This window comes from Arvicola amphibius, chromosome 10, assembly GCF_903992535.2.
Source record: "Arvicola amphibius chromosome 10, mArvAmp1.2, whole genome shotgun sequence".
Taxonomy (NCBI): Eukaryota; Metazoa; Chordata; class Mammalia; order Rodentia; family Cricetidae; genus Arvicola; species Arvicola amphibius.
In genome coordinates this window covers 7377415-7402950 of record NC_052056.1, presented here as the reverse complement: position 1 = coordinate 7402950, position 25536 = coordinate 7377415, and the positions used below count along the sequence as shown (strand labels likewise).

At 41.6% G+C, this 25536-nt stretch overlaps 1 protein-coding gene across 5 annotated transcripts in view; it reads right to left on the bottom strand.

The window, feature by feature from the left end:
* Positions 1-339: 339 nt before the first annotated feature.
* Positions 340-25536, bottom strand: part of Synj1 (synaptojanin 1) — a 77471-nt gene continuing 52274 nt past the window's right edge. For 3 of the 5 annotated variants that reach the window (XM_038344743.1, XM_038344742.1, XM_038344744.1), the window contains exons 18-29: positions 24971-25127; positions 24347-24464; positions 24040-24255; positions 20313-20391; positions 18183-18345; positions 14327-14536; positions 13279-13413; positions 11094-11141; positions 9797-9867; positions 7455-7563; positions 7033-7250; positions 340-3080 (exon numbers count right to left, since the gene is read on the bottom strand). In XM_038344743.1, coding sequence (XP_038200671.1) covers positions 2295-3080; positions 7033-7250; positions 7455-7563; positions 9797-9867; positions 11094-11141; positions 13279-13413; positions 14327-14536; positions 18183-18345; positions 20313-20391; positions 24040-24255; positions 24347-24464; positions 24971-25127 — 2310 coding nt within the window. In that variant the 3' untranslated portion in view covers positions 340-2294. Of the gene's footprint in view, positions 3081-7032; positions 7251-7454; positions 7564-9796; positions 9868-10025; positions 10065-11093; positions 11142-12655; positions 12695-13278; positions 13414-14326; positions 14537-18182; positions 18346-20312; positions 20392-24039; positions 24256-24346; positions 24465-24970; positions 25128-25536 lie in introns of all 5 variants that reach the window. The other 2 variants (XM_038344746.1, XM_038344745.1) reach the window with 2 other exon arrangements.

Here is a 25536-nt window from a genome sequence, read left to right as displayed (position 1 = left end):
ACTTCCGGCATCATCCTGTAGCTGCCTCTTGGATGTATCCATTGGTGTATTTTAAAGTTGCCTTGCCTTTTGACTTCACAGAACTATAAAACTGCGTGAAACTGCTTTCCATGGTAGATCATAGAATTCTGGGTAACCTAAATCCGCCATGACTGTTCACATTTGATTCCAGAATAAATTACCTCTTATTCATGCATGGACACACACACACACACACACACACACACACACACGAAAGAAAAAAGCACTAACTTACTTTCTTCAAATGTCATAAAATTTGTTTATGTAAAATATGAAAAATAGCTGAGAAAATCTTCCCTTTTGAGTAAAGAAGCCATCTAGCGGTAAAGACATATTTATTTCATATGACAGCACATTTCACAGGATATGTACAGAATGTATACCACGGACTTTAATACTGTACTTCTATAAAGTATAGTTATAAATACTGTATGCCACATAAGCAATAAAACTCTTACATACATATAAACATCAGTCTACTATAGAGAACAGACATTCACAGAGATTCTTAGTGTCTATTTTCTGCTCTGCTTTAACCAGAGCTGGTAAATATTAATACACAATATCTAGTTTTTTGTAGCAAACTTTCACTTCCTTTGTGCGTTTTCCACAGTGTGTGGGCCAGACAAGGCTGAGCTGCTCTACAGACTACGGTGGTTCACGCCTGAGGCACACTGCTTAGGGCTGCAGTCGCACTGCACCAGCTTCCTAACGATGGGGAGTGGATACCATACACACTAGCCACACAGATGGTACAGCCACAATCCTAACAAGCTAGCTCACATTTTGAAGCACACTGCTATTGTAATACTGCGGGTTAAGAGCTACTACTGTTGAAATGATTAGAACCCCACAAGCACAATGGAAACCTCACGGAGTTATTACTACAGCCCCTTCTTCTGGCTGTAGCCGAGGACTACTATAAATACAGTATTTGATAACACTGAGCACTGCAAAGTGCTCTGTCCTAACAGATCTCTACATTACAAGTGCAACACAGTCTGCTGTGCTTTTACGTGGATGTGACGGCAGCTATACATTGTTTCTAGTCTCACAATACACATCTTTAAAGGTTCATGTGGACATTGGAACTTAGGTGTATATATGTAATTTTTATATAAAAAGAACATTAAAGTCTTAATGTGTAAGGATAATTTTAACTTTAACTGACAACCAACCAAACAACACCTTAGGGAGTTTTCCCAACTGGCTTACTTAACGATATCAAAATACAATGTTTTTTTTTTTTTTGTAAAAATTCCATGTACTTCTTCACAAAATTAATAAGAGCAAGATGGGTTGCATACTGGCAGTGCAGGAGACAGAATCCACAGCAAATTTGAGGTATAGCCTCTAAAACCTTAAAGCAGCATCACAGATGGGTTACGGCCTCACACAGGAGGGCACACGCCTGGGGTACGTTCCCAGTTCAGAGCTCTCAGAGCAAAGCGGTGAACAGGGTGGAGAGGGACAGGGTCTCACAGAGGAGAGCACGCTAGCTCTGCTACTCTGTCCCTGCCGGTCTGAGTGTCTGTCATGTGACTGACCACAAGGCCTGGACTGCCAACTGTAACCCCAGAGAAAGGCATAATAGAGGTAATGAGGGTGAGTTTGAAGGGCTGGGTGTATAGTAGGAAATGGCAGTCGTTCTACTCTGGGCTTTAAAACTAGTCAAAGGATCTAAAGCACAGCTGGGCGATAGCCATCTTTTCGATGATGAGATACTGAAAGAAGGACATCGTCAGAACTGTATCTGAACTGCATCTCAAAACTTATAAATATGTGTGCCTGTGTGTATATAAACACATGCATAGAGACCTTCTGCTAAAGCAATGCCCTCAGAATGGTTTAACTGTAACTCTGGAAGCTCTTTGGTAAATATCCGTGAGTACCAATTGTCAAACAGCAGTAGGCTGGCAGAATGTCAGCTACAGCTGTGTTGGCTTTGTGTGATGTTTATATGAATTTCTGAGTAAGGACTAGTTTTTAAAGTAGTTTTGAGCACTTCTTAAAATGGTTCCTGCTCTCCCTTATTCACCTGAAGAGAAAGACCAGAACTCCAGTTAGTGAGAGGATGTCTTGGTTATTTCCAATATACACAAACTCCAGCTTTGACCACACCCTCTGGTGGTTTTTATATAGATATCAGTGCACTTAACAATTACTTATTGCACATAATGAATAACTAATGCCCCGTTCTCTCGAGTCTAGCCCGACAAAACAGAAACAAATAGCCAAAGCAAACCAGCAGGAACTCCCTTCCCATCATATAACTATCTTTCTGTGAAGTCCAGTGTGGGAGAGGCCTTAGATGCTAGGGTTGTGCAAAGTCCTGCAGGCAAGCTCGTGCTGGGTGGGAGCAGAGGGGCAGGAGGAGGTGGTGGCCTTCTGGCTGGCAGCACACAGAAAGCAACACCTGCACCTTTACTCCAGTCATCAGATGAAGCTGGCGCGGTACCCAGCAGCGCTGGACAAACTGACTTGGACGTTCCCGCTGTGGGAAAGTTGTCGTCTTCCTCAAAGGTTACCCATCCTTTGGGGTTGCTTGTTTTTACTGTAGACAGGCTCTGCAGATCAAAGTTGTCCTCAAAACCATCAAGTGAACTGGATGGCTTGCTCGTGTCATGAGTGAGAGGCAGGAGAGGAGGGAAAGGACTGCTAGGAACAGGCTCTTCTTTGAACAGCCAAGAAGTTGCCTCTGACTCTTGTGACTGAGCTCGAAATGGGTTTCCAGGGGCAGCAGTCCTGTCTGTAAAAGGATTCCTGCTGGGCAGGCTGGAAAACGGATTTGCTGAGGTTCCCATACTTCCCTGCGACTTACTCCGAGCTGGAACTGGGGGCATGGCTGGCATGCAACTCACAGAACTCAAAGAGTTAACACTACTTTGCGATGCAGAAGGCAACTGAATCAACATCTTTGGGTCTGGGGTTAGAACAGGTGACATCTGAGCAGACAGCTGAGCCTTTGATACAGCAAGCAGACTAAGTGAGAGATCTTCAAATGGGTCACTCTTCAACGCTGGCTCTTGTTTGACACCAGAAATTCCATTTGTTTTTACCTGGAAAAGAATGAACGCTGAATGACTGGTTCTTATTTATTATTTCCTTTTCTTCTTATCTCTATTATTTCTCCCTTTCTTGAGCAACTATACAAATTTAGAAACTAAAAAGTAACTATAAGTTTTTATTTTGATGGCTTAATAGAATGAAATAGGTAAAATTATGTTCTTGAAGATTTATAACTAAATAAATCCTTTTATTAAATCCATGTTTTAAATCTCAAAGAAATGTGATGGTATATTCTTTCATTCAGTTTTTGAAACGGTAAGAAAGAGAATTATATAAGTTTGTTCATATCCTGTTCTTTTAAATTTTAACACAAACTTAAACTTATATGCTAAAAGCATTTGGTAAATATGCATAATAAACTTCCAACACCCATCTATGAGGCTATATTTTCACCTAAATTCCCCATAGAAATTCAATTTTAGGAATAAAAGCTAATTTATGAACACATTCATAAATTCAAAACTGCAGATGGAGTCTTTTCCTTTCTGTTTGGAAAAGTGGAGTTTCAAAGGTTCTTTGCTTTTTAATGAGAGCTGGTTCACTGAATGGCACAACTTTCCTTAATGGACCTTCCTCATCCTATCAAGCAAGACAGATAAAAGCAAGGGTTATTTAAAGTGTGGGGTGGAGACACTCCATTTTATATGAAAACCAATTCTAAAAATCCTAAAACCAAAAAGGCTTTGCACAGCTGAGTGCACTGGCTGTGAGCTGAGAGCCATGGGAGGGGTGTTCAGAGTCAACTTTGTAGCCATGAAAATCGCACTCCCTCCTAAATCCCTTGTCCACCAAGAAGCTGGTTGGTGTAGCCCGGCCCCTGGACTGAGCAGGCTCAGAGGAAACCGGCCTGCACATGACAGTGAGACCAGACCACCATCCACACTGGATTAACTGTGAGCTAAGCAGGATCTGGGAAGGGTGGTGATGTGCTGACATCAGAGGAGCTTCTGTAGAGAAAGGTGTTGGAAGGGCTTTTTAAATGCTATTAATTTTAAAGTACCAACTCTTTCTTACCAAAAAGAATCTGACTTCTAAAATTATCTGAAAAAAGACTTCCCAAAAGAAATCTAATGAATAAACAATTAGATTTTGTGTTTATGTAATTATGCCATTGTTAAAACCAAGAACCAAAGTGGATTAGCCAAGTAGGCTTTCATATACAAATCATTTCTTTTTGAAATTATACTTTTTAGTTTTGTTAATTTGTATAGAAAACAAAGCAAAAAAATGGTAAAGCATTAGCAAGAACTAAAATGGTTTCTAAAAATCCAAAATACTAAGAAAAAGCAGGTATGAGTTTATGGTATGGTATAGAATTTATTAATGTGGACAAGTGGGTTTAAAATGGGTGAAACTTGAGATGTATGAGCGAAAGCCTCATACATCTGCGCTGGGGAGACGGGTGGACAGACATGGAAGGTGATAAACACTCAGGTACCTGTTACCCTGACGGTTGCTCCTGCTTTGAGAAAAGGAACACAGACATCAAAGGAAAGAGTTAGGACAATTCCAGAGCAGCCGCAGCCCCAACCAGACAGTCCTCAGAAAGCTGTGGCTCTAGGTCACATGTGGGGCTCAAGAACAGCACGTGCAGGTGATGCTGTCAGTTCAAACACAGGGCTCTTTGTAACCTTAGGATGTAAGCTTCAACAGTGTCCAGGTTGAGTACCAGCCAGTTCAATTCTCTTATCACTACTTCTCCTTTCTGGAGAAAGTGTATCCAATACCGCTCTGCTGAGGTACAGATCACCCAACAGAGAGTGTCAGCACCAGCCTTGCTCAGTGCTGCTCAAGTTTTCTAAAGGATTTAAAAATTAATTCCCTTATTATTTGATAGCTGGAAGATACAACAAGGTAAGAAACCAATTTTTGTTGTTTAAAATCGAACTCAAAAACTTTCAATAATCTGGCTGTATTTTAAAAAATCTGGCATTCTTAAGGCACTGGCCCTTCTGATACTGAAGTTTATATATGTAAATACTGAAGTGTGTGAGCAATAAACAGAATGTGCAGTTTAAAGAGGTCATTACACCTTTGGGTTATTATCACTGGTAAGCTCAACTGGGTCTTTCTCAATAAAGTGAAAATCTTTTTGAAAGTTAAAAAAAAAGATGCCATCCTAAATATATTATGTACCTTAGAATTTCTCGACTCCCTTACCCTTCCTTCTCCCCTTTTCTCCAATGCTGGGGATGGTCCAAGGCTGTGCATGTGTGGCCAGTGTTCTGCCACCGATATACATTAGTGTGATGCTCTGTGACTTAAGTCACCACTGTCTGATGACCAGGGATGTGCCTGAGTGGCCAGTGTTCTGGGATGCTCTGTGACTTGAGTCACCACCATCTTGATGACTCTGGAGTCACGTGCATCAGTTCTGGCTGGCACAGGACAGCAAAGAACAGACTTACGTTAAAGGTTCAAGGAACTGTCATCAGTATGAAATGGACCTCAGATACAGACATTACAAAGTGGGTGGAGTGAAGGTGTGTCTATTCTAAAATGAATGCCTTAAGACTGTACTGATAGTATTCAAGATGACTAGTTTCAAAGATTTCTGCCTTCTAATTAATTTTTTAAGTAGACAGTACAAAAATAAATCTTTAAAGTTGGAGGGAGAGGGAAAAGAATAGTAGATATTTATGCTTTGAAGGGTTTATATTAAATATCTTCAGCACCTCTACTTTAACCTAAAAGGTAAGAGTAACTTTTAGTATTAACCAGCTGAGAACACTATATTTTCTATTGCTTTATTTTGCTTTCACCAATGTAAGCAACAGTCTAGCAAGTACCAACTGCTAATGACTACTTTGAGTCTTAGCTACTTTAGATTCTGCTTGGCAACTGAGATCTGTGTTAGAAGTGGCCTGCCAAATAGATCAATATAACCATCTATCTGTGAAACAAATGCAATTTATTACTCATAAAATATGTTCAAAGGCTACTGCCAATACACAATATTTCAGATTAAAGCATGGACTTCTAAAACTTTATATACTGCTTTGGTTTTGATGGCATTTTCAAGTAAAGATTTTATATATGGTGATCCAGCAAAATGTATTTATTAATTTTATCAACTTACATGCACACAACAAAACTAACCCGAATGTAAATATACAACACTTTTAACTATAATGAGCATAGGGCAAAGCAATTATATATCTCATGGCAGTGCTGCCGACATGAGACAACAGGAATGTCCATGACTTCACGTCAGGGCCATGGAGCGGTTTCTGTGAGACCCAAATGAAAGGATGTGGTCAACTGTGGTTTCCATGTGAGCTACTCCTGTAAGACAGCAGCCCCAGGAACCCAGGAGCAGCTCAACACAGAACTGCTGCTTACATCAGGAGGCAGTGAAGACCCACTCTGTCTGCAGGAAATGGATCATCAGGCCAGTGTCTAGACACTGGACAGGTCTTGATTGCATCTCTCCAAAACTAATATCATCTCAGCAATAAGAGAACTATATTATTATTGCTCATATAAGTAATAAACTGCCTAAAGCAAACAATGCATTTAAAGTTACAAATGAGGAACCACTTGGACTTTCCTAAAGAACCCTGATCCAGTATCAGGGGATCTGAAAACTCTTTAACTTCATTAACCCTTGCTAGCCTGGAACTTGCTTTACAAAGACCAGATTGGCCTTGAACTTGTGAATCTCTGCCTCCTAACCTGAGATTACCTAAGCACTCCTGTTGCTCCCTGAGATTTTCTTACTTAAGCAACACATATGAACAAACAAACAGATCCTTAAAATTCTCAAATAGCCAATAGCGTGCAATTCATTTCAGGAATCAAATGATACTAAAGTCATCTCAAGGTGCTATTACTTTCAAGTGGCAAAATGAAAGTTTCAGGTCATATTTACTCTTAAACCCAGGTCATTAAGATAGCCTAAGAGTCCATGCTATACAGCATATGCACAGAGACGACACTTACTTGCAGCTGTGGTGAGGAGTCTGCAGGCAAGCCATGAGATGATCTGCTCCGAGGTGGGGGCTGCGGTGGGGTTTCCAAATTCGGTTGGGGGCCAGAGGGAGGCATAGGTGCTGCCACAGGGACAAGAGGCTCCTGCAACTTTTGAGCAGGTGGGGGCAGAGAAGGCTGCGGAGGAAAAGCAGCCTGAGGCTTCATTGGTTCTGGAAGGACAGCTGGACCTAAAACACCAAGGGCTGTCATGTTAACGGTGCTGAAAAAGCCACAAGCCATCTCTTTAGGGCAATGTGCAAAGGTAATCTATTGTTCCCCTTATTTCCAGGAGCCAAGGGAGAAGATCCCATCTGAGTAAGCTGGATCTTAGGTGGTAGGAAAAGAGAGCGGAAAGGAGAAGAGCAGAGGGAGTGTGCTCCCAGCATGCCTACCTTTCGATGTCTCTGGGGGCTTGCTCTGGTTTTCAGGAGTCAGCCTTCCGGCAGATGCTCGTGCCTGGCTCTGAGGGGCGCTGATCACTCCAGCACGTGCTGGAATTGCCTGGAGATGGGGATACACTAGTGACATTAACCTGTCTTCAACAGTTAGGTTGTGAAAAAATGCCTGCTTTCATGTCTCACTGTGACACAATACATTCCCTTTTGTTTTTGACAGTGTACTGTGGCCCAGGCACTTGCAAGCATGATAAAGGCATTTTTTCTTATATAGGCATTTTTATTTAACTTTCAAAATAACTTCATATGTGATTTGTTACCTGCACTTTAAGGTAAAGACATGCATAGAGGGGAAACACGAAACATACGGGGAATAGGTGCATGGTGGGTCTGGCTAGGTGCATGCAGGGCGAGGAACCTGACCACAGCAGTGCTAACTTAACGGAGAGATGAGGCTTCTGAACGCATAACTGATGGAGACAAACACTACATACTAAGAGATTTCAGAATCAACCTCTCCAAGATTTTTTTAAAGTTATTCCTTTTATTATACATGCACTGGTGTTTTGCCTGCATTTGTGTCTATGTGAGGTGTCAGAGTCCAGCGGGAATTGAACCCAGGTCCTCTGGAAGAGCACAGCCTGTGCTCTTAACCACTGAGCCTTCTCTTCAGCCCTCCCTGATTTTCCAAACATGAAATAACATTCTTAAATGTCTAACTAAATAAGCCAGAAGACACACTGCACACTGGTACAATTTTTTTTCTATTCTTGTATGTTTGTTGAAGGGTCTAAGTCCACAATACTTGTTTAAAGCCACAGTTACCTTTTTGTTTGTTTGTTTGTTTTTTCTTGGTTTGGGTCTAGGTTTTTTGAGCTAAGGCCTGACACTGTGGTCCCAGGCTGCTCTGGAACTCACTACACAGATCGGTTTGGCCTTGGGCTCACAATAGCAATTTCCTTGCCTCAACCACCTAAATGCTGAGGTTACAGATATAAGACACCCGGCCTGGTGTTAAGAGAACTTTTAGCCTCACAGAAACCCCAACTTCCCTCCCCATCCCTACATAATCGAGGTGCTGTGGGGGTGTGTTAGTGGTCAGTATATGGCAAACTTAGCTCTTGTGAAACAGAGTAACAGATATCTTGAGGTATATTTTACAAACAGTTTAATTTAAAGAGTAGAATTGTATTATATATATGGACTTCAGTTTGTTAAGTAGATGGCTACTAAAGACAGACCAGTTTTGCCAGGCACTTGTGGCACACAGCCTTTAATCCCAGCACTCGGGAGGCAGAGGCAGGCAGATCTCTATGAATTCGAGGCCAGCCTGGTCTACAAGAGCTAGTTTCAGGATAGGCTCCAAAGCTACAGAGAAACCCTGTCTTGAAAAACCAAAAAAAAAAAAAAAAAAAAAAGACACTGGTTTCTGTTTTCATAAGAAGTGGTGTCTTAGGTTCCCAAGATCTTGGCATAGTGGTGCTCTAGCCTATGGTTTTCTTTCTTTCTTATTATTATTTGTGTGTGTGCAGGCATTCATGGATGGCACATGTGTGATGTCACAGGACACTGCTGAGCAGTCTCCTCTTCACCATTACATGGGCTATAGGGGACAGAGCTCAGGTCGTCAGGCCTGCGTAGCAAGCACTCTACCCACCGAGCCAGCCCCATGGCCCTATCTGTTTCTTTCTGAATAACTGTTACAGGTCAGAGAAATTTCATTTGAGTAAATAATGGAAACTGTATGTATATAACAAAATATATCCTAAACAAACAGAAGCCAGAGATTTATAAAGTATTATAAACTATGGCAAAAAATCTTATAAGCCATTTGCCTTCCTAGTTTTAGTATCTTCAGAACCAGTTTAAATATTGTATTATAATTTTATGCTAATTAAAGTCCTTCTTAAAAAAGCATTTTTAAAAAACAAGGTCTCTCTGAGTGTTCTGGAACTTACTCTACAGACCATGCTTGCCTCCGTCTCACAGAGACCCTGCGTCCTTAGTGCTGAGACTGAAGCTGTGTGCCACCATACCTGCTGGAAGGGCAACTCTGTATTTCCATTGATTAAGTAGGTTACATGATAACCAGCTATCCAAATACATTATTACTCCTTCATATTTTAAGAGACACAAACATGTTAGTGTGGTCATTTGGAGGTGTGGGAGAAAGGTGAGAGTTGAGATACAGCTTGGAGATCACCAGTTCCCTTATTTTAGAGTTGAAAAGTCGAAGCCTGGGAGGTTTCCCCCAATTCCCTCCAAGGCTATCAAACAGATTAGCTGCACACTGGACCTTAGAAGAAATCCTCCTAACTCCCAGGCCAGGTGTTACCTACCGGTCTGGCTGCAGCATATCCAGCAGGTCCTGGACCTGCAAATCCTGCTTGAGGTGAAGGCTGATTACGTCCTGAAACAAAGACATCACATTGTGTATTTAAGTATAAAAAAGAAAGTTTTTTTAAAAAGTGAAAAGTATAAAGAAATAAGAAACCATGCACTTCTATTTCAAGTGTCTATTGTATGGTCCAGTTTTAAGGGGGAGTAACTACATTCAAGTGTTTTTACCTATATTATCTTTCCGTGTTGCTCCCGGGCTTTTGGGTGCTTTGGAACAGAAAGGAAAAAGGAACAACCATAGGTAAACAAGAGAACAACAGTGCATGGCATCACCTGGTTGCGCTGTTCATTGCCAGCAGAGACAAAGGCACGAGACGGCAACAAAACAGGCACGTAGCTTTGTGTAAAGACAGAAACTGGAGTATTAGAGAGACCTGCATGGGAGACAAAGGGAGTCACACTAAGGTGACAGTCTTCACAGACCTCTGTCCATGAACCTTGAAGACCTGGTCAGCTGATCCTTACAGCTTGGCAGACAAATGGCTCCTACAGCTCTGCCGGTCATAGCACAGGTCCAACTGTGGGTAAAGCTGCCTTAGGATGAGGTCTTTCAGAATCTACAATAGACTATCAGGACCAAGACAGAAGACAAGTACAGACACACTGACACGAAGTGTTACACTATGGTTCAAACTCAGGAAGGCAGCCTAAGAATGAAGTGAAAATTACTCAGGGAGACAGAAAGAGTAAAAGACGCCATCAAGCATTATCCTTGACTTTCCATTTTGAGGAGAAATTCGAGTACAATGGTTATATTAAATATAGCAGTTCATAAATAATTGTAGTCTTAACAAACGGCCTTAACAAGTGGTCTTTTAAGCAATCTAGCCCAATACCAAAAATATTTAGAAACTCCTTTTCTAAAAAGAAAAATCTATAAAATACTCGATTCTAGTACCTTACAGTTACTAATCTACTAACCTTCAGATAATCAAGAGTATTAGTAAACATGTGACTTATTCTAGGAAAGAAAATGAAGGCATTCTTTCAACAGTAATTTCATAGTCCAAGTACACAGGACTAGGTATGAACAACACAGGAACCTCAGGGCTAAGACTTTAAATGGGTAGCCACTGGGAACTAGACATACAACAGAGAAGGAAAAGAGAAAAGCATAAGGTGTGTGTAAGGACAAGGAGAGGTGTCTACTTTGGTAGGATTTAGTAAGCCATGAAACACTGGAGGGGCTGACATTGAGAACAAGAACCATATCTATAATGTAAAAATTCTTGTTACCTTCCATCTCTCTCCTAGCTACCCCAGGACTGGGAGGGGCTCCAACACCTTTTTAGAGAAAGAACAAAAGCTATATATAGTTCAGAGTCCAGAGCACAGGATGAAAGGCAGGGACACGGTTATTCTTGCACGAAGGGTCTTTTATTGCTTTAAATCTCTTGGAAGTTATCAAAGTTACTTTAGCTCAAAGCTGACTCCTCCTTTTGCTCAGATCTAAGAACATAAGCAGGAGCACTGCTTCCTTTTCATATCTGAAATTACCAGCAGTAAGGAACAAAAAAAATCTAATGCAAAACTTTATGATTATCTATCTCTCTCTCTCTCTGTTTTTTTTTTTTTTTTCCCAAGACAAGGTTTCTCTGTAGTTTTGGTGCCTGTTGTCCTGGAACTAGCTCTTGTAGACCAGGCTGGCCTCGAACTCACAGAGATCCACCTGCCTCTGTCTCCCAAGTGCTGGGATTAAAGGCGTGCGCCACCACTGCCCAGCTAATCATTTCATTTCTTATGTCTAGATTACTAATACATTATTTGATAGTAAAAAGAAAAATAATCATAAATAAAGTTTCAAATCCATCTTAAATTTCTACAAAAAGACATCAATCTCTTAGGAGTTACTTTCTGATGGATTCCCTAAGCTTACTGTCTCAGAGGATTACTGGTTGCAGGATAAGATAAGTTGTAGCAGACTTATGAGGGAGCCATTTTAAAATGAAAACAGATTTCTAAAAAATGCTACTGATTTGCTAATATGATACAAGTTTTCACAAATTCATTTTAAAATTTAATTTCTACAGATTAGTTTCCTAGTAAAGTGGAATTCACCCTAAAAATAAAAAGAATTTTCTAAAGAAAAAAATGAAATGTTTCATAGGAGCTATCCTGTTCAAATCATGTAGCTACCCTTATTACAAAGTCACCCAAATCTTCACCTAAGCAGTGGCAGCTGGCCACAACTGACCCTGAATCTCAGCTGACAACAATGACAGGCAGCTGAGCACAACAACTCTGTATGGCCAGGGGCTTTAGAAGCATCATTCACACTCGAGCTGCTAAGCTCTTTGAAAAATTGGTACAATCTCCATCTTTTCTTGAGACTTAGACGATATGAACTCAGCAATGAACCCTGCGAATGAGCTGTCAGTTTTATCTCCGTGTTTAAGTGCTGGGGATGGAATCCATGGCTTGTACATTTCAGGTAAGCACACTTGGCACATTTCCATTCCTACTTTCAGTTTTCATGTTAACTAAATAAATTACTTTTTAAATAAAAGCATCCAATACCGAATAAAAATTGCCTCACCGAAAAGAAGAAAATCATAGCTTTGCATAAACAGATGAGGCAAGATTGGATGAGTTATTCAAAATGCAAAGTAAGATATAATTTATTATTTCTACTCACAGATAAAACCAACTCTAGTACATTAACAGGAATATATAAAGTATGGAGAATAAATGTCATTCATTTTGATGCTTACCAAACAGACCTAGACTGTCTCTGATTATAGAGTCAAACCCAAACAATAAACCAGCATTCACACAGGATAGCAAATGTAAACGGTTACCTCCAAATTCTTTCCTAGCGGGTGCAGGACTCCTAGCCCCTTATAGTTCATAAGAAATTAGGCAGCAGAAAGGAAATGACATTAAATAAAGAGTTGAGATGTCAAGATCTGCTCCAACAGTCATGATAGCACATATGTGTGACTATGTAAATATCCAGACACTACACATAGCTATTCTTCAATGCATATGCTCATAGGAAGTGAACATTGTATTTAGCTAAGAAAACATTTAAAGACACTTGTAAAGCATATTAAAAACAAGTATGTTCTTCGGTTTTAAAATACAATTTCCACAAATAAATGTTAGTTGTCTTTATAAAGCTATAGATGAGGAATTAAAAAAAATTAAACTCATTTTACACAAGAACATCATACATGCACAAATACATCAAGTTAGCAAGACCCAAAGAAGCCTCCCCTGTGCACAGGCAAAGAGGCAGCCTACCACATGCTCAAGAGACAGACACATCATCCTGTGGCTCCTCTTAGAGAAGCTTAAGAAGCAATAATGATCATATAAACACACAAACAGAATCCAAAGTCTAGCAGCATGAAAACATGCACAATGCTTTCAAAATGAGGAGAATTTTAAGTTAAGCAGACACCAAAGAGTAATCGGTTACCTGAAGGTGGAGGTGGTCTCTGTGGTGGGGCAGGGCGTGCTGGAGGAGCAACTGGGCGGGGCGGGGGTGGCCTCTTGGGCTCTAAGGTCTGGGAAGAATCTTTCTGGGCTGCTGGCTGAGTGTCAACTGGAGAACCTAAAAAGGGAGGAGGTAAGATCAGGGGCCAACCAGGGGACAGTGGGAAGGAATGTACATATGTAATGATAATGCCCCAAATTTATGCTCCAAAAATTCGGTGCACTAAAGGAATAGTAAAACATTTTCAGTGTGAATAAAGCAACAATGAATGGAACCACTGTCTGGAACCACGGGCACCATGTGCTACCCTGTGCTGACCTCTTATCTGGCAGAGGTGCTAAGAGCTGACTTGCTGAGGAATTCTATTAAGGGACAAAATTTTACTGTTTCAACTATGTCATACATAACTTGCTGGCCAGCAAAGAACGGGGAGGGGGAGCCCAAATGGAGAAACAATCTTATCATAGAATAGAAAATCACAAGTTGTAAAACATAGACAATCCTAACCCACATCAATAGGATAATTCCCAATTAGCAGCAACGACTGAGAGTCTGCTCCACTAAGAGTCATGGTTGGGGAAATCCGCTTCCTGTTACAGCGTATTCAATGCATGGGCTAAAAAGCTAAACAACGTTTACTTGTGAGTTTTGTTAACTTGATACACGTTAGAGTCGCTGGGGAAGAAGGAAACTCAACTGAGGAACTGTCTCCATCAGACAGGCCTGGGAAGGCCCAGACCATTGTGGGCAGGTGGTCCAGGTGGAATAGGAAAGCAGGCTGAGCTAGCCATGGAGAGCAAGCCAGGAAGCAATGTTCCTCCATGGTCTCTGCATCAGCTCCTGCCTCCAGATTCTTGCCTTGAGCTCCTGTCCTGGCTTCTCTTAATGACTCTGTACGCCAAACAACCCTTCCTTCCCCAGGCTGGCTTTGGCCAGTGTTTTAGCACAGCAACAGAAAGCAAGCTAGGACACAACGGTTCTCCAGACTGGCTAGACAGAGTCACACAAAGACTTAACGTAAAGTACACACTCTGGGAACTCAGGGGCCCTGAAGTTCTTGAGGGTGCTCGGCTGGGTCTGACGGGAAGAGACGGTGCGGAGTACTCTGGCATTGTAGGTGATTGGCAGGGACTGGTCCGGGGTGAAGAGCTTGGAGAAGTGCCAAGGCCAGAACTTGAGGACGGCTGTAGATGCTGAGGGAGAAGCTCCTCTACTTCAGCACTATAGTCATCAACGTCACCTAACAAAAAAAGCAAGGCCACCAAAGACACCATCATTTTAACTTTTCCTATTAGGCTTTATAGGGCTAAAAGATACAAGGTGGTCATGACCCACAGGTTGAGAACTGCTGCCTTAACCAGAAGTCTCCCACTTCAAGCTCTTCCACGCAACATAGATCCAGTTTCTCCCATCAGGTCTCATCTCCACTTAACCTAAGGGTTGGAAAGCAAGATCAGGGTACCCCGTGCAACAGGGTTCCTAACTCAGAACACAAGCCTTCCTCCCGAGTGCTATTTTTTAAGGCTCTGTCACCAGGAGTCTGGAACACCCTTTATCCCACCCACTTCAGAAATCTCTACCTTCCGACCTTCCAGTGACTACAACTAAGGATAGTCAGTCAGGACTAAGCACAAAGCACAATGGTACGTGGGCACTATCACCTTTCTGCACACACCAAAGAAAGTCCTACGGACAGCAAGTGGAACAATCTGAATGCCTCAGCTTTGTCCCCACTGACAGCAACAGCCTCAGCCTACCCGACCTCTGGGCACTTAGTGACTGGCTATACTTCATTCGGGTTGCTATCTTTCACTCCACCAAGATCCAGCTTGTTTCCTAGGTTCCAGCCCCATCCAAGGCGGCCCCTTCTGTGTTTAGCTTCCTAGCATTTCAGCCCCGTCCAAGGCGGCCCCTCCTGTGTTTAGCTTCAGCAGTTCACCTGACCACCCACACTGTACGGTTCTTCCATTGCCTGTGCCCAACAAACCCTTTCATAGGTCAGTCCCACTACTTCACGTCTCGACAGTGCACTCGTCAGGAGTGATACTTCCTGAAGAAAACCACATCATCCTCGTGGTCATAATGACAAGTTTGTAGTTTTCAATTTCCTTTGGGTTCCCCAAGTTGCCTGAAAATTCTGATTTCTTAGTTATTCTTCTCATTTCCTTTTGCCAGAAACACTATCTCAAAGTGTCTCCTCAAGTCCCCTAAACTGTGGGATGTCCCAGTCCAGCAAACCATTTGAGCTCTTAAGGTTCAGAAAAAAGAGAAGCCTGCAGGCGGAGCCTCTGTCACCAAGTACCCGCGAGCTGCATTCTCACCGCACAGCTGGTACTCGGGCATGACTGGCAGATTGGATGAGGCCAGCACTGCTCTCTTCCCTCAGAGACCTTGTTCTTCTGTCAGTGCTCTCACAGTATCAGCCTGCACTGAGCACCACTGAGCACCACTGAGCTCTCTCAGCACCCCCCTTAAAGCAACTGTTCTGCACCCCTACTTCTTCATCTGCCACCCAGAGCAATTTCACCATCTGCTTTTACCATACCAAAATCACTCTTACAAAGGTCACTAACAGCTTCCCTCACTGCTCCTAAATTAGACAAGTTCCTGTCCTTATTCTGTCCCTCATTTCTCTGAGGTATGAGATGTCATGAACCATTCTTTTTTGTTTATACTTTCTTTTCTTGACTTTAAAAATGTCTTTACATGGGGCTGGAGAGATGGCTCAGTGGTTAAGAGCATTGCCTGCTCTTCCAAATGTCCTGAGTTCAATTCCCGGCAACCACATGGTGGCTCACAATCATCTGTAATGAGGTCTGGTGCCCCCTTCTGGCCTGCAGGCACACACACAGACAGAATATTGTATACATAATAAATAAATAAATAATGTCTTTACTTTTATGTGTATGAGAGTTTTATTTGCATGTATGTGTATACACAACACAAGTGCAGTGCCTGAAGAGGCCACAAGAGGCACTGGATCCCATGGAACTGGAGTCACAGAATCACCATGTGGGTGCTGGGACCCTGATGTGGGTTTCCCCTCTGTATGCTGTAATATCATTGGTTAATAAAGGAACTGCTTTGGGCCTATAGCAGAGCTATAGGGGAACAGAGCTGGGCAGGGAAAACTAAACTGAATGCTGGGAGAAAGGTGGCGGAGTCGGAGAGAAGCTATGTAGCCCCTGCCAGAGACAGAAGCAGGAACTTTAGCTGATAAGCTATAGTCATGTGGCAATACACAGATTAATGGAAATGGGTTAAATTACTATGTGGGAGTTAGCCAATAAGAAGCTAGAGCTATTGGGCCAAGCATTGATTTAAATAATATAGTTTCTGTGTGATTATTTTGGGTCTGCGCTACCGAGAACATACAAGCAGCCTCCCTCCTACAGGAACCAAACCTGGGTCCTCTACAAGAGCAGCCAGTGCTTTTAACCACTCAGCCATCTCTGCAGCCCCTTGACTTTATTTTTTCTAGACTACAAACTTTCCCATGGGGCATCATAACACCGTTCATTATCATGCTGATATCACTTACTATGATTGCACACAGTGAGTTCTAGAGCTAACAAAGAACATGGCCACAGAATTTGCAGCACCCGGCATGCACCTCAATGATGGTTAATTTTGATGGGACAAATAGCTGGGAGAGCAGTAAAGCCTACCTCTGGCTCTGCCTGTGAGAACACCCAGAGGAGATTAGACAGCTCTGATATAACAAATGGACCGATGCCCCATGGATGCATGGGAAACGGCATTGTTGGAAAGAGGTAGAAAGTTGGAGGACTAGGTCAGTAGGAGTTTGTCTCTGGGTCTATTTCCTGCTCTGGCCTCTTCTCATATGCACCCCCCCTCCGCCTTTTCTTTGCTTCTTATCTCCTAAGAAGAAAAGACCAGCTTCCACCATCTGTTCCTGCCTCCATGATGCTCTTCCAAGTATATGTACCAATCAACCAAGGACTGAACATCTGAAAACATATGTCAAAATATTATCTTCTCCTTAACTTGTTTCTGAAAGGTATTTGGCCACAACTAGAAAGGGAACCAACATAACTTAGCATCTAAAAATTGTGTATTTATGTGTAGATCAAGTAAATGACCAATATAAAAGTTAGTGATTATCCTAAAAGATGTCTAACTTAGATGTGTTATCTAGAGGTGCAGAGTCAGGTACACATTTCTGGGGAGGCCAGTGATGGAACCCAGGGCCTTATACACACTAAACATTCACTCTATCACAAGTATATCCTAGCACTCGGGAGACAGAGGCAGGTGGATCTCTGTGAGTTCGAGGCCTATAAGAGCTAGTTCTAGGACGGGCTCCAAAGCTACAGAGAAACCTGTCTCAAAAAACAAAAACAAACAAAAAACAAAGTATAGCCCAATGAAAACTATGCTCACACATATGACATAGTATTAGAAAGCAAATGTACTTTCAAATAATGTTTAAGAAAACTACAACACCCAGATAATTTGTCTCAAAATTTCAACTGAAGTAGATACCTGTCTATGCATGGGCTCAGTTTCACATGGATGTGTTCCTTGTCACTTGGGTTCTCTCTGAACTCCTTTGAAACATTTCTTTTGTAGTAATTATTATGAACTCATTTCAGCAGTAAAAAGAATCATTTGGAACTTATTCTTTACTGTAATTATTGGCACAAACAAAATACCATCCTGTGCTTTTATTATACAATATAGAGTAAAATATGCAAATGTATTTACTATTTAACGATAAAACTGCATATGAATTACCAAGTCTAATATAATGAGATAAACATTACACTATATAAAACAAACCATTACTAATACCATGTTCAAGGAGAAGGATAAACTGGGAGGGTGCAAACAACACACAGAGCAAGTCTGGTCAACATACGAACCTTCCATGTCGAAATCAGCTGTGAGCTCTGCATCCTCACCCAGCAGGGTGGAGCTCGTTGATGAGGGCAATGTGATACTGATTTTCTCCAGACTCATCTCTTCTTCCAAATTCTTGATCCAGTCTGGACTTTTTAAGGTAATTGTTATAGTCCGATTTAATAACTAGTTGGCATAAAAAAGATGTGGAAGAAAAACTTACTAACACAGAAACTAACGTGGGAGAAGAGTGCCCATGTCACATTATGCATTGGCACCAATGGTTTAGTTGGACCTAATCAAAAGGTCCTGAGAGCCGCTCCATTGTAGGCTGCTACATACGAACTTGTGGCTTTAGCATTTCAAATGTATGAAGAGTGTTGTGTGAAGATTATTTTAAATCTTCTACAAAAATTAGCTGTTCTAGAGCTAGAATGGCTGACACTTACCAAGCAAGTCTTCAGCTTTCCTTAAGCTTTTAAGTGGCTTTAGATCTAAATATGATTTCATAAAGTCACAAATATGTTATAATCAAGCTACACTGTGGTGTAGTATTTAAATTCTTTAAAACTTTGTTCTTGGGCATAAGACTCCTTCGTCAAGGACATGGAGATGCTAGAGAGGAAAAGGTCTCACTGAAAGTCCACACTATACAACAGACTAGCTTCCTAGTTACAAGCTCTTTTATACAGTTTCAGCGCTCTTTTGTTTGAAGAGTTCTTTAGTGATAAGAAGACTAAACTTTTAAAATATTAATAAATATTTTATAAATAACTTGTGTAGCTATGGTCGACACACTGTGCTGAGAGCAGGCAATCCTGTGGACAGATTCCAGGATTATTGCTCTCAGGATTCCTGAAGGCACGGAGGTCAAAAACTACTCACTTAAATAGCATGGCTTGTCTAACAGCAACTAAGCTTTGAAGCCAGAGGGCTTAAATCTCTTACTTGCTTATCAAACTCAAGTATTAAATTCAGTTGAATTCACCATTTACCTACATTTTGTAGATCATCTTTTAAAATCAACAAAAATCTTCTATATTTACCAAATATTATATTTTAAAAACTATTTTTATTATTTGTTTGTTGTTTGTGTGTGTGTGTGTTGCTTTTTGTTTTTTGAGACACAGTCTCACTGTGTAGCCCAGGCTGGCCTAAAATTCAGTAAGGCCCCTGCCTCTCAGCCTACCAAGAGCTGGGATCACAGGTATGTGCTACCATGCCCAGCCTCTTCAGATTTTTCTCTGAAATTGGATAATTCCTGAAAAAAACTGGGTTAAATTAGTTGTTCTAACAAAGACAATACATTAGAGGTTTAGAAATGTGTAACTTCTGAAAGGGTCAACTAAATATTATCTTACATTCTCTGTTTTTTTTCTGTAATTCATTTTGACACAAATACATTAGTACTGCATTAAAAAACAAAACATAAAAACAAAAGAAACTCAAGCAATGTACACATGCACATATGTTTCTTCAAGGAAGCAAAAGTAACACGACAAGAGAAAGCTAGTCATTGTTGGAGAAACTGAACCCAGAGTTCCGTCTAGTGTACCCACTGACCACCATATCCTTAGCAACGCAGGACAGATGCAACCTTTCACAAGTCACTGGTCTAAGTTCCCCATCGATGACATTTCAAATCATGGGCTCAGAACATCCTCAACTGTTCCATCTGAAAGTGCCACAGTGTGGTGTTTGCCATCTGTGGCAATTACGTATCCATGATGGAAGAGGGACCTGACAGCAAAGCCTTTCCTTAGCTTCCGGGGTAGTTCCCTGGAATGAGGACCTTCTGCCCCTGGTTCTTGTAAATAAAGCATGTCCTCCACTTGACAACAATGTGAACGGGAGCTGGACTATCTATACTTAACTAAAATTTTAAAATATTTTACATTAAATATGGTAAAATCAAATCAGGCAGTGAAAATGTTTTCCTTTTCATTTCTGTCAATGGTTAATATCTCTAAGAGAAAGTAAAATAACGTTAAGTTAGGCAGAAAACTAGTCTAAATAAAAATATGAAGTAACCCTTATGCAGTTAACAGTATTCTATCTTACCTGAAAATACATTTAGATACTCTCATAGTATGCTTGTAAAAACATAATCTTCAGACATTTCAAATGGTTTAGAATCATCAAATCTACCTTACCTCTTTACCATTTAGGCTCAGAACATTCAAGGCAGAGCTTCCCTCCAAAAATGTTACCCACATTTTATCTTCTACGAATCTTTAAGAAAAAAAAGTGATACAGAAGAATACAATTAAGCTCAATCTCTAGGCACTGGCTCCTAAGGGACAACTGGGGCCAAGAAGAGAACATGGAGCCACTGGGCTGGCATCCAGGGAGGGCACTCTTTGACACAGCACTTCCCTCTTGCTTCCTTCCCCTTGAGGTAAGAAAACAGGCAGGAGAAGGGGCCTCATTCACGGTGACCCTGTGTTAGAAGCTACATCTCCTGACTCCACAGTGAGGTACTAAGTAAGCATTATCACTGTTTCCATGACTTTCCTGAAGGTCATTTCCTTTGACTGAGAAAGGTAATAGGAACTATTAATGAGAAGGAAACTCCAAAACAACATAACTAATTGGTCACAAGGCGCTTCAGGTTAGGTGTCTGTCTTTCTCTTTGGGTCTTTGCTATGATTCCAAGTTTATACTTTGGAAACAAGAAATGCCCAAAATCAGAAAAATGAAACCAAGGACACATGTTGAAAAGTCACTGGTTATATGATGAGATTCATAACCAAAGAATTAAACAGTGTTTTATCTATCTTATTTACAAAAGCAATTTTGCAAACTGAGCTCCCCCAACTGTATGGAGAAAGCCTTTTTGTCTCATGCTCAGAGTCTAAAAGACTATGGATTTTAAGAAAAAAAAAAGTCAATTCCTTTCTCTAGAGCCAGGTTTCTTGCTAACCCCATACTGGCCCCTCAATCAAAGTATCCCTTTCCTGCTCTTATCTCTGTCCTTTATCTATCTCAACTATCCTGTTCCCTCAAGTTCTCCTTGCCCTCCCCTTCCACCCTCCTTTCTCCCCCCACCCCTATGTTCCCAATTTCGTCAGGTGATCCTGTCTATTTCAACTTTCCAGGTGGATCTATATATGTTTTTCTTAGGGTTCACCTTATTACTTAGCTTCTCTAGCAAGATGAGCCCAGCTAAGAAAGACCCTAAGCAATAGAGGAGAGGGGGCTCGAACTGGCCTTGCCCTGTAGTCAGACTGATGAATATATTAAATGTCACCATAGAACCTGCATCCAGCAACTGATGGAAGCAGAGGCAGAGACCTGCAGCAGAGCTCCCAAAGTCCAGCTGAAGAGCAGGAGGAGTGAGAACATGAGCAAAGAGGTCAAGACCATGATGGATACACCCACTGAAACAGTCTACCTGAGCTAATGGGAGCTCACCAATACCAGTTGGACGGGGAAGGAACAAGCATAGAACCAAACTAGTCCTTCTGAATGTGGTTGACAGGTATGTGGCTGGGGCAGACTGAGGGACCACTAGCAGTGGCACCAGGATTTATCCCTACTGCATGTACTGGCTTTTTGGAACCTATTCTCTTTGGATGGATGCCTTGCTTAGCCTAGATATAGTACAGAAGACCTTGGACCTTCCCCAAAGCAATGTGCCTTACCCTCTCTGAGGAGTGGATAGTGGGTGGAGGGAGAGGGGTAGGAGGAAGGAATGGGAAGAGGGGAGGGAGTAGGAACTTGGATTGGTATGTATAATGAAAAAAATAGATTTTTTTTAAAAAAAAAGGAGAAAAGGTCAAAATAAAATAAAACCAAACTACTGTACTGAAGTCAAGAGCACACGGGATACATCTTATAATCACTCAGACATGACCACAGACATCTGACTCTGCTTCTCTGACATGAAGTTCCTAAGTTACAAGAATGCTGTCATTTGAAATATACAGGGACGGTATTCTTACCTAAGTAACTACAAATGGTCGGCCATGGAGGAGCCCCTGTGAAACTGTTATTAGATACCAGCGTCCTGAGCTCCAGATACCATCTGTTCTTTGGTAACTGCACTATGACCACTGCTGTAACCTCCACATCCACCTCCACTTTGCTTTTAGTATCTGTTTCTCTTTATCAGTTTGGTATCACTGGTGTAGCCGACATAATATTTTAGGTGTCCAGACACCCATGGCTTTCCATCACAGTGACCCCGCTGTCTTATCAACACTTTCCCTAGTGTTGCCAACACTCTACGGAAAGCTCTCGGCTTCAGTTCTGAACCAAGAGGAACCCAGGGAGCTGAGGCAGCACAAGGCTGTCTCACTCGAGCTCAAGGCTGCACTTCCCACTTGCCCACGATGCTACTCCCCGCCCACACAGAGTCACAGATGTTTCCTACAGTCTGACATTTCTATACTTGGCAAGGCCTTCTGTCATCTGGAAATCTGGGAGATCTCACCTTCAAGAGCTGTTTTTAGTCTTTTAGAAGCTAACTAACTCATTGCTAGGGCATGCATGTGGAGTTGGCTGTCTCCGTCCACCCTCATATGGATCCCAGGGATGGACTCAGGTAGTGCCTCTGTTCACTGAGCCATCTCTTAGGCTCAGATTTGATAAGATTTTGAAGATTTAATATAGATTTCTCTCAAAGATGTTGGGGGAGGGGTAAGAAAAATCAAAGGATCTGAAGTCTAAATACAATTTCTTTCCATTTGTCCCCCTGCTCCCTGGAAGGAGCTCATGTCTCAGGCATGCATTCCCCTCTGAAGAAACTACCCTATCTTCATTCTATGGACCAGCGACTTTTCCAGTCTAAGCACTTCTCCTCTGCTCTTCTACAGCACCTAGTATGGAGGTTAGAACACAAAGAAAGCACACCCAAGCCAATGAACACCATACAAAGGAATTAACAAGTACTCATTTCCCTATGGAATTAATTCAATTTCCCCAAACTGGGTGGCTCTGCAGGAAGCATGTGGCTAAGTGAGGATGATGGAGGAGGGTCTTCTATCAGTCTGTTGATTTCATTGGTTAATTAATAAAGAAAACTGCTTGACCTGATAAGTCAGAACATAGGTGGGTGGAGTAGACAGAACAGAATGCTGGGAAGAAGGGAAGTGAGTCAGATGCAATGAAGCGCTGACCCAAGATGGACATAGGCTAGAATCTTCCCGGTAAGCCACCCTTCGTGGTACTACACACATTACTAAATATGGGTTAATCAAAATGTGAGAGTTAGCCAGTAAGAGGCTGAAGCTAATGGGCTAAGCAGTGTTTAAAAGAATACAATTTGTGTGTTGTTATTTCGGTGCATAAGCTAGCCAGGCGGCCAGAAGCCAGGCAGGAATGCAGCCCGCCGCTCCCTTCTACATGAGGACAGGGGCTGGGCTGGAATGGACAGCTCCTATAGCTCACCCTTCGGCTGGCATTTGTAACAACTTCAAACATCATGTTTCTTAAACTCGGGGAGTGAGAAGAAAGTCCCTCCAGGTTATTATTTACTAAAGGTCATTATTTACTTAATCCTTATGTAGTCTGCTGGCCTTGACCTCACGATCCTAATCCTCAGCCTCTTGAATTCTGGGGTACAGTCTCTTTACTTTCTCTCTCCTACAAACACCAAATTACCGCCACAGCTCTGCTCTCACACAAAGCTTGCTAAGGTGCTCTGCTGTAGAGGAACCTGATGAGGTCATTCCTGAGCTCAAGCATGCCTTTGTCTTCAATTGTTCATGGAGAAATTTCATTATTCGTTTTAAGTTTTCTAAGTAGAGAACTTACTTTCAAAACCTAGGAGCTCTTGAATAACACCCCAAGTATAGCCCTTTCATTCGGAAATGTCACACTTACACACTGGTCAGTCACTTGATTAGAGTTTGCAGTGTGGTCAGACACCTCACTCACCTAATGAGTATGACTTCACCAAAGTGTGCAAACTGCTGTAGAAGCTCATCAATCAAAGCATCATCAAAAAAAGTGTTTTCTTGTGCAGAACTTTTGATCGAGACCAGCACTGTGCCATCTGGTGGGCCCTGGACAGCAATGACTTCTTTATAAATTTTTTGTCTCTCTTCAGCTTCAACTTCAAATATATCTATATCAATCAGGGCGACGACAGGCCTTAAGACACAAAGGTAGATAGATGCATCAGAGATGTTTCTGAAGGAATTTATTTCAAACAAACTTCAAGCATTAAAAACAGGCTGTAAACCTATGGTCAGATGTCTTCAGCTCGGCTCTCCCGTAGTGCAGCAAAGTGCCAGGGGTCCACGTGTAAAGGATTTTGCTTTCATCTTGGAAACTAGCATTCAGAAGATCCAAGTCTTCAGCTGTGATCAGAATAAAAGAAAATTCAAGAGAAGCCACATGAATAGGAGCGGTCATACGACACAAATGAGCTCTCACTTCCTGGTCCAGTCTTCGGCAGTCTGAAGCTAAAGTGCCAAACTCCGGAATAAGGGAGTCCAGAGAGATCTTTAGGGATGTATTTGTCACATTATTTTCTTCTTCACTTGGGAAAAACCGCAATGTTGCTCACTTCTAAGATTACTTGGGACCTGGGACCAAACACTGTTTCATAAAAGTTCAATAGCCAAGCATAATTCAAAACCTTCAATTTCAGAACTGCAATCAGAAATTTTACAAAATAAATGTTTCTTCATTTCGCTTTACATGAAATTATGTCACTGAAAAAATAGGCATGAAATGTTTTTAAAATGTTTATTCTATGCTAGAAAACCTTTATATACAAAGCTCTTATTGTTTCTCAGTGTTTCTCACTCTGCCCCTCACAAATTCACATGAATTTCCCTACATAAGAAAGTCTGCTCCTTACCCGATCTGTCAAAAGGCCACTTTCTCCTCCTCCAGAGGACTCGGTCTGTCCACGCAGGAGTGCGGCACTTCTCACTGGTGTCATAGTCTTCAGAAAACAAGTCATATTTATAGGTTGGAGCAAATGTCACCTTTCCCTCTAAAAATCCTCTGAAAATCTAAAATAAACATATACAAATTTATTCCAAAACACACAAATGTTCATGTTTTTACTCAGAAATTTAAAAAATGTCTTCACTTTGGAGGCTCCATGTATGTAATGAAATCTGATCATATTCCCCCTCTATTTCTCCCCTCCAACTCTCCCCCATTCCTCTCCACATCACATATTCTTCTTTTGATAACTCATTAACTCCAATTAGTGTTATACATATGTTCATGGGGGTGGAGCATATAGAGCAGTGGCTCTCAACCTTCTGAATGCTGCGGCCCTTTAATACAGTTCCTCATGTTATGGGCGACCCCAACCATGAAATTATTTTTGTTGCTACTTTATAACTGTAATTTTGCTACTATTATAAATCATAATGTAAATATATGAGTTTTCCAGTGGTCTTAGGTAACTTC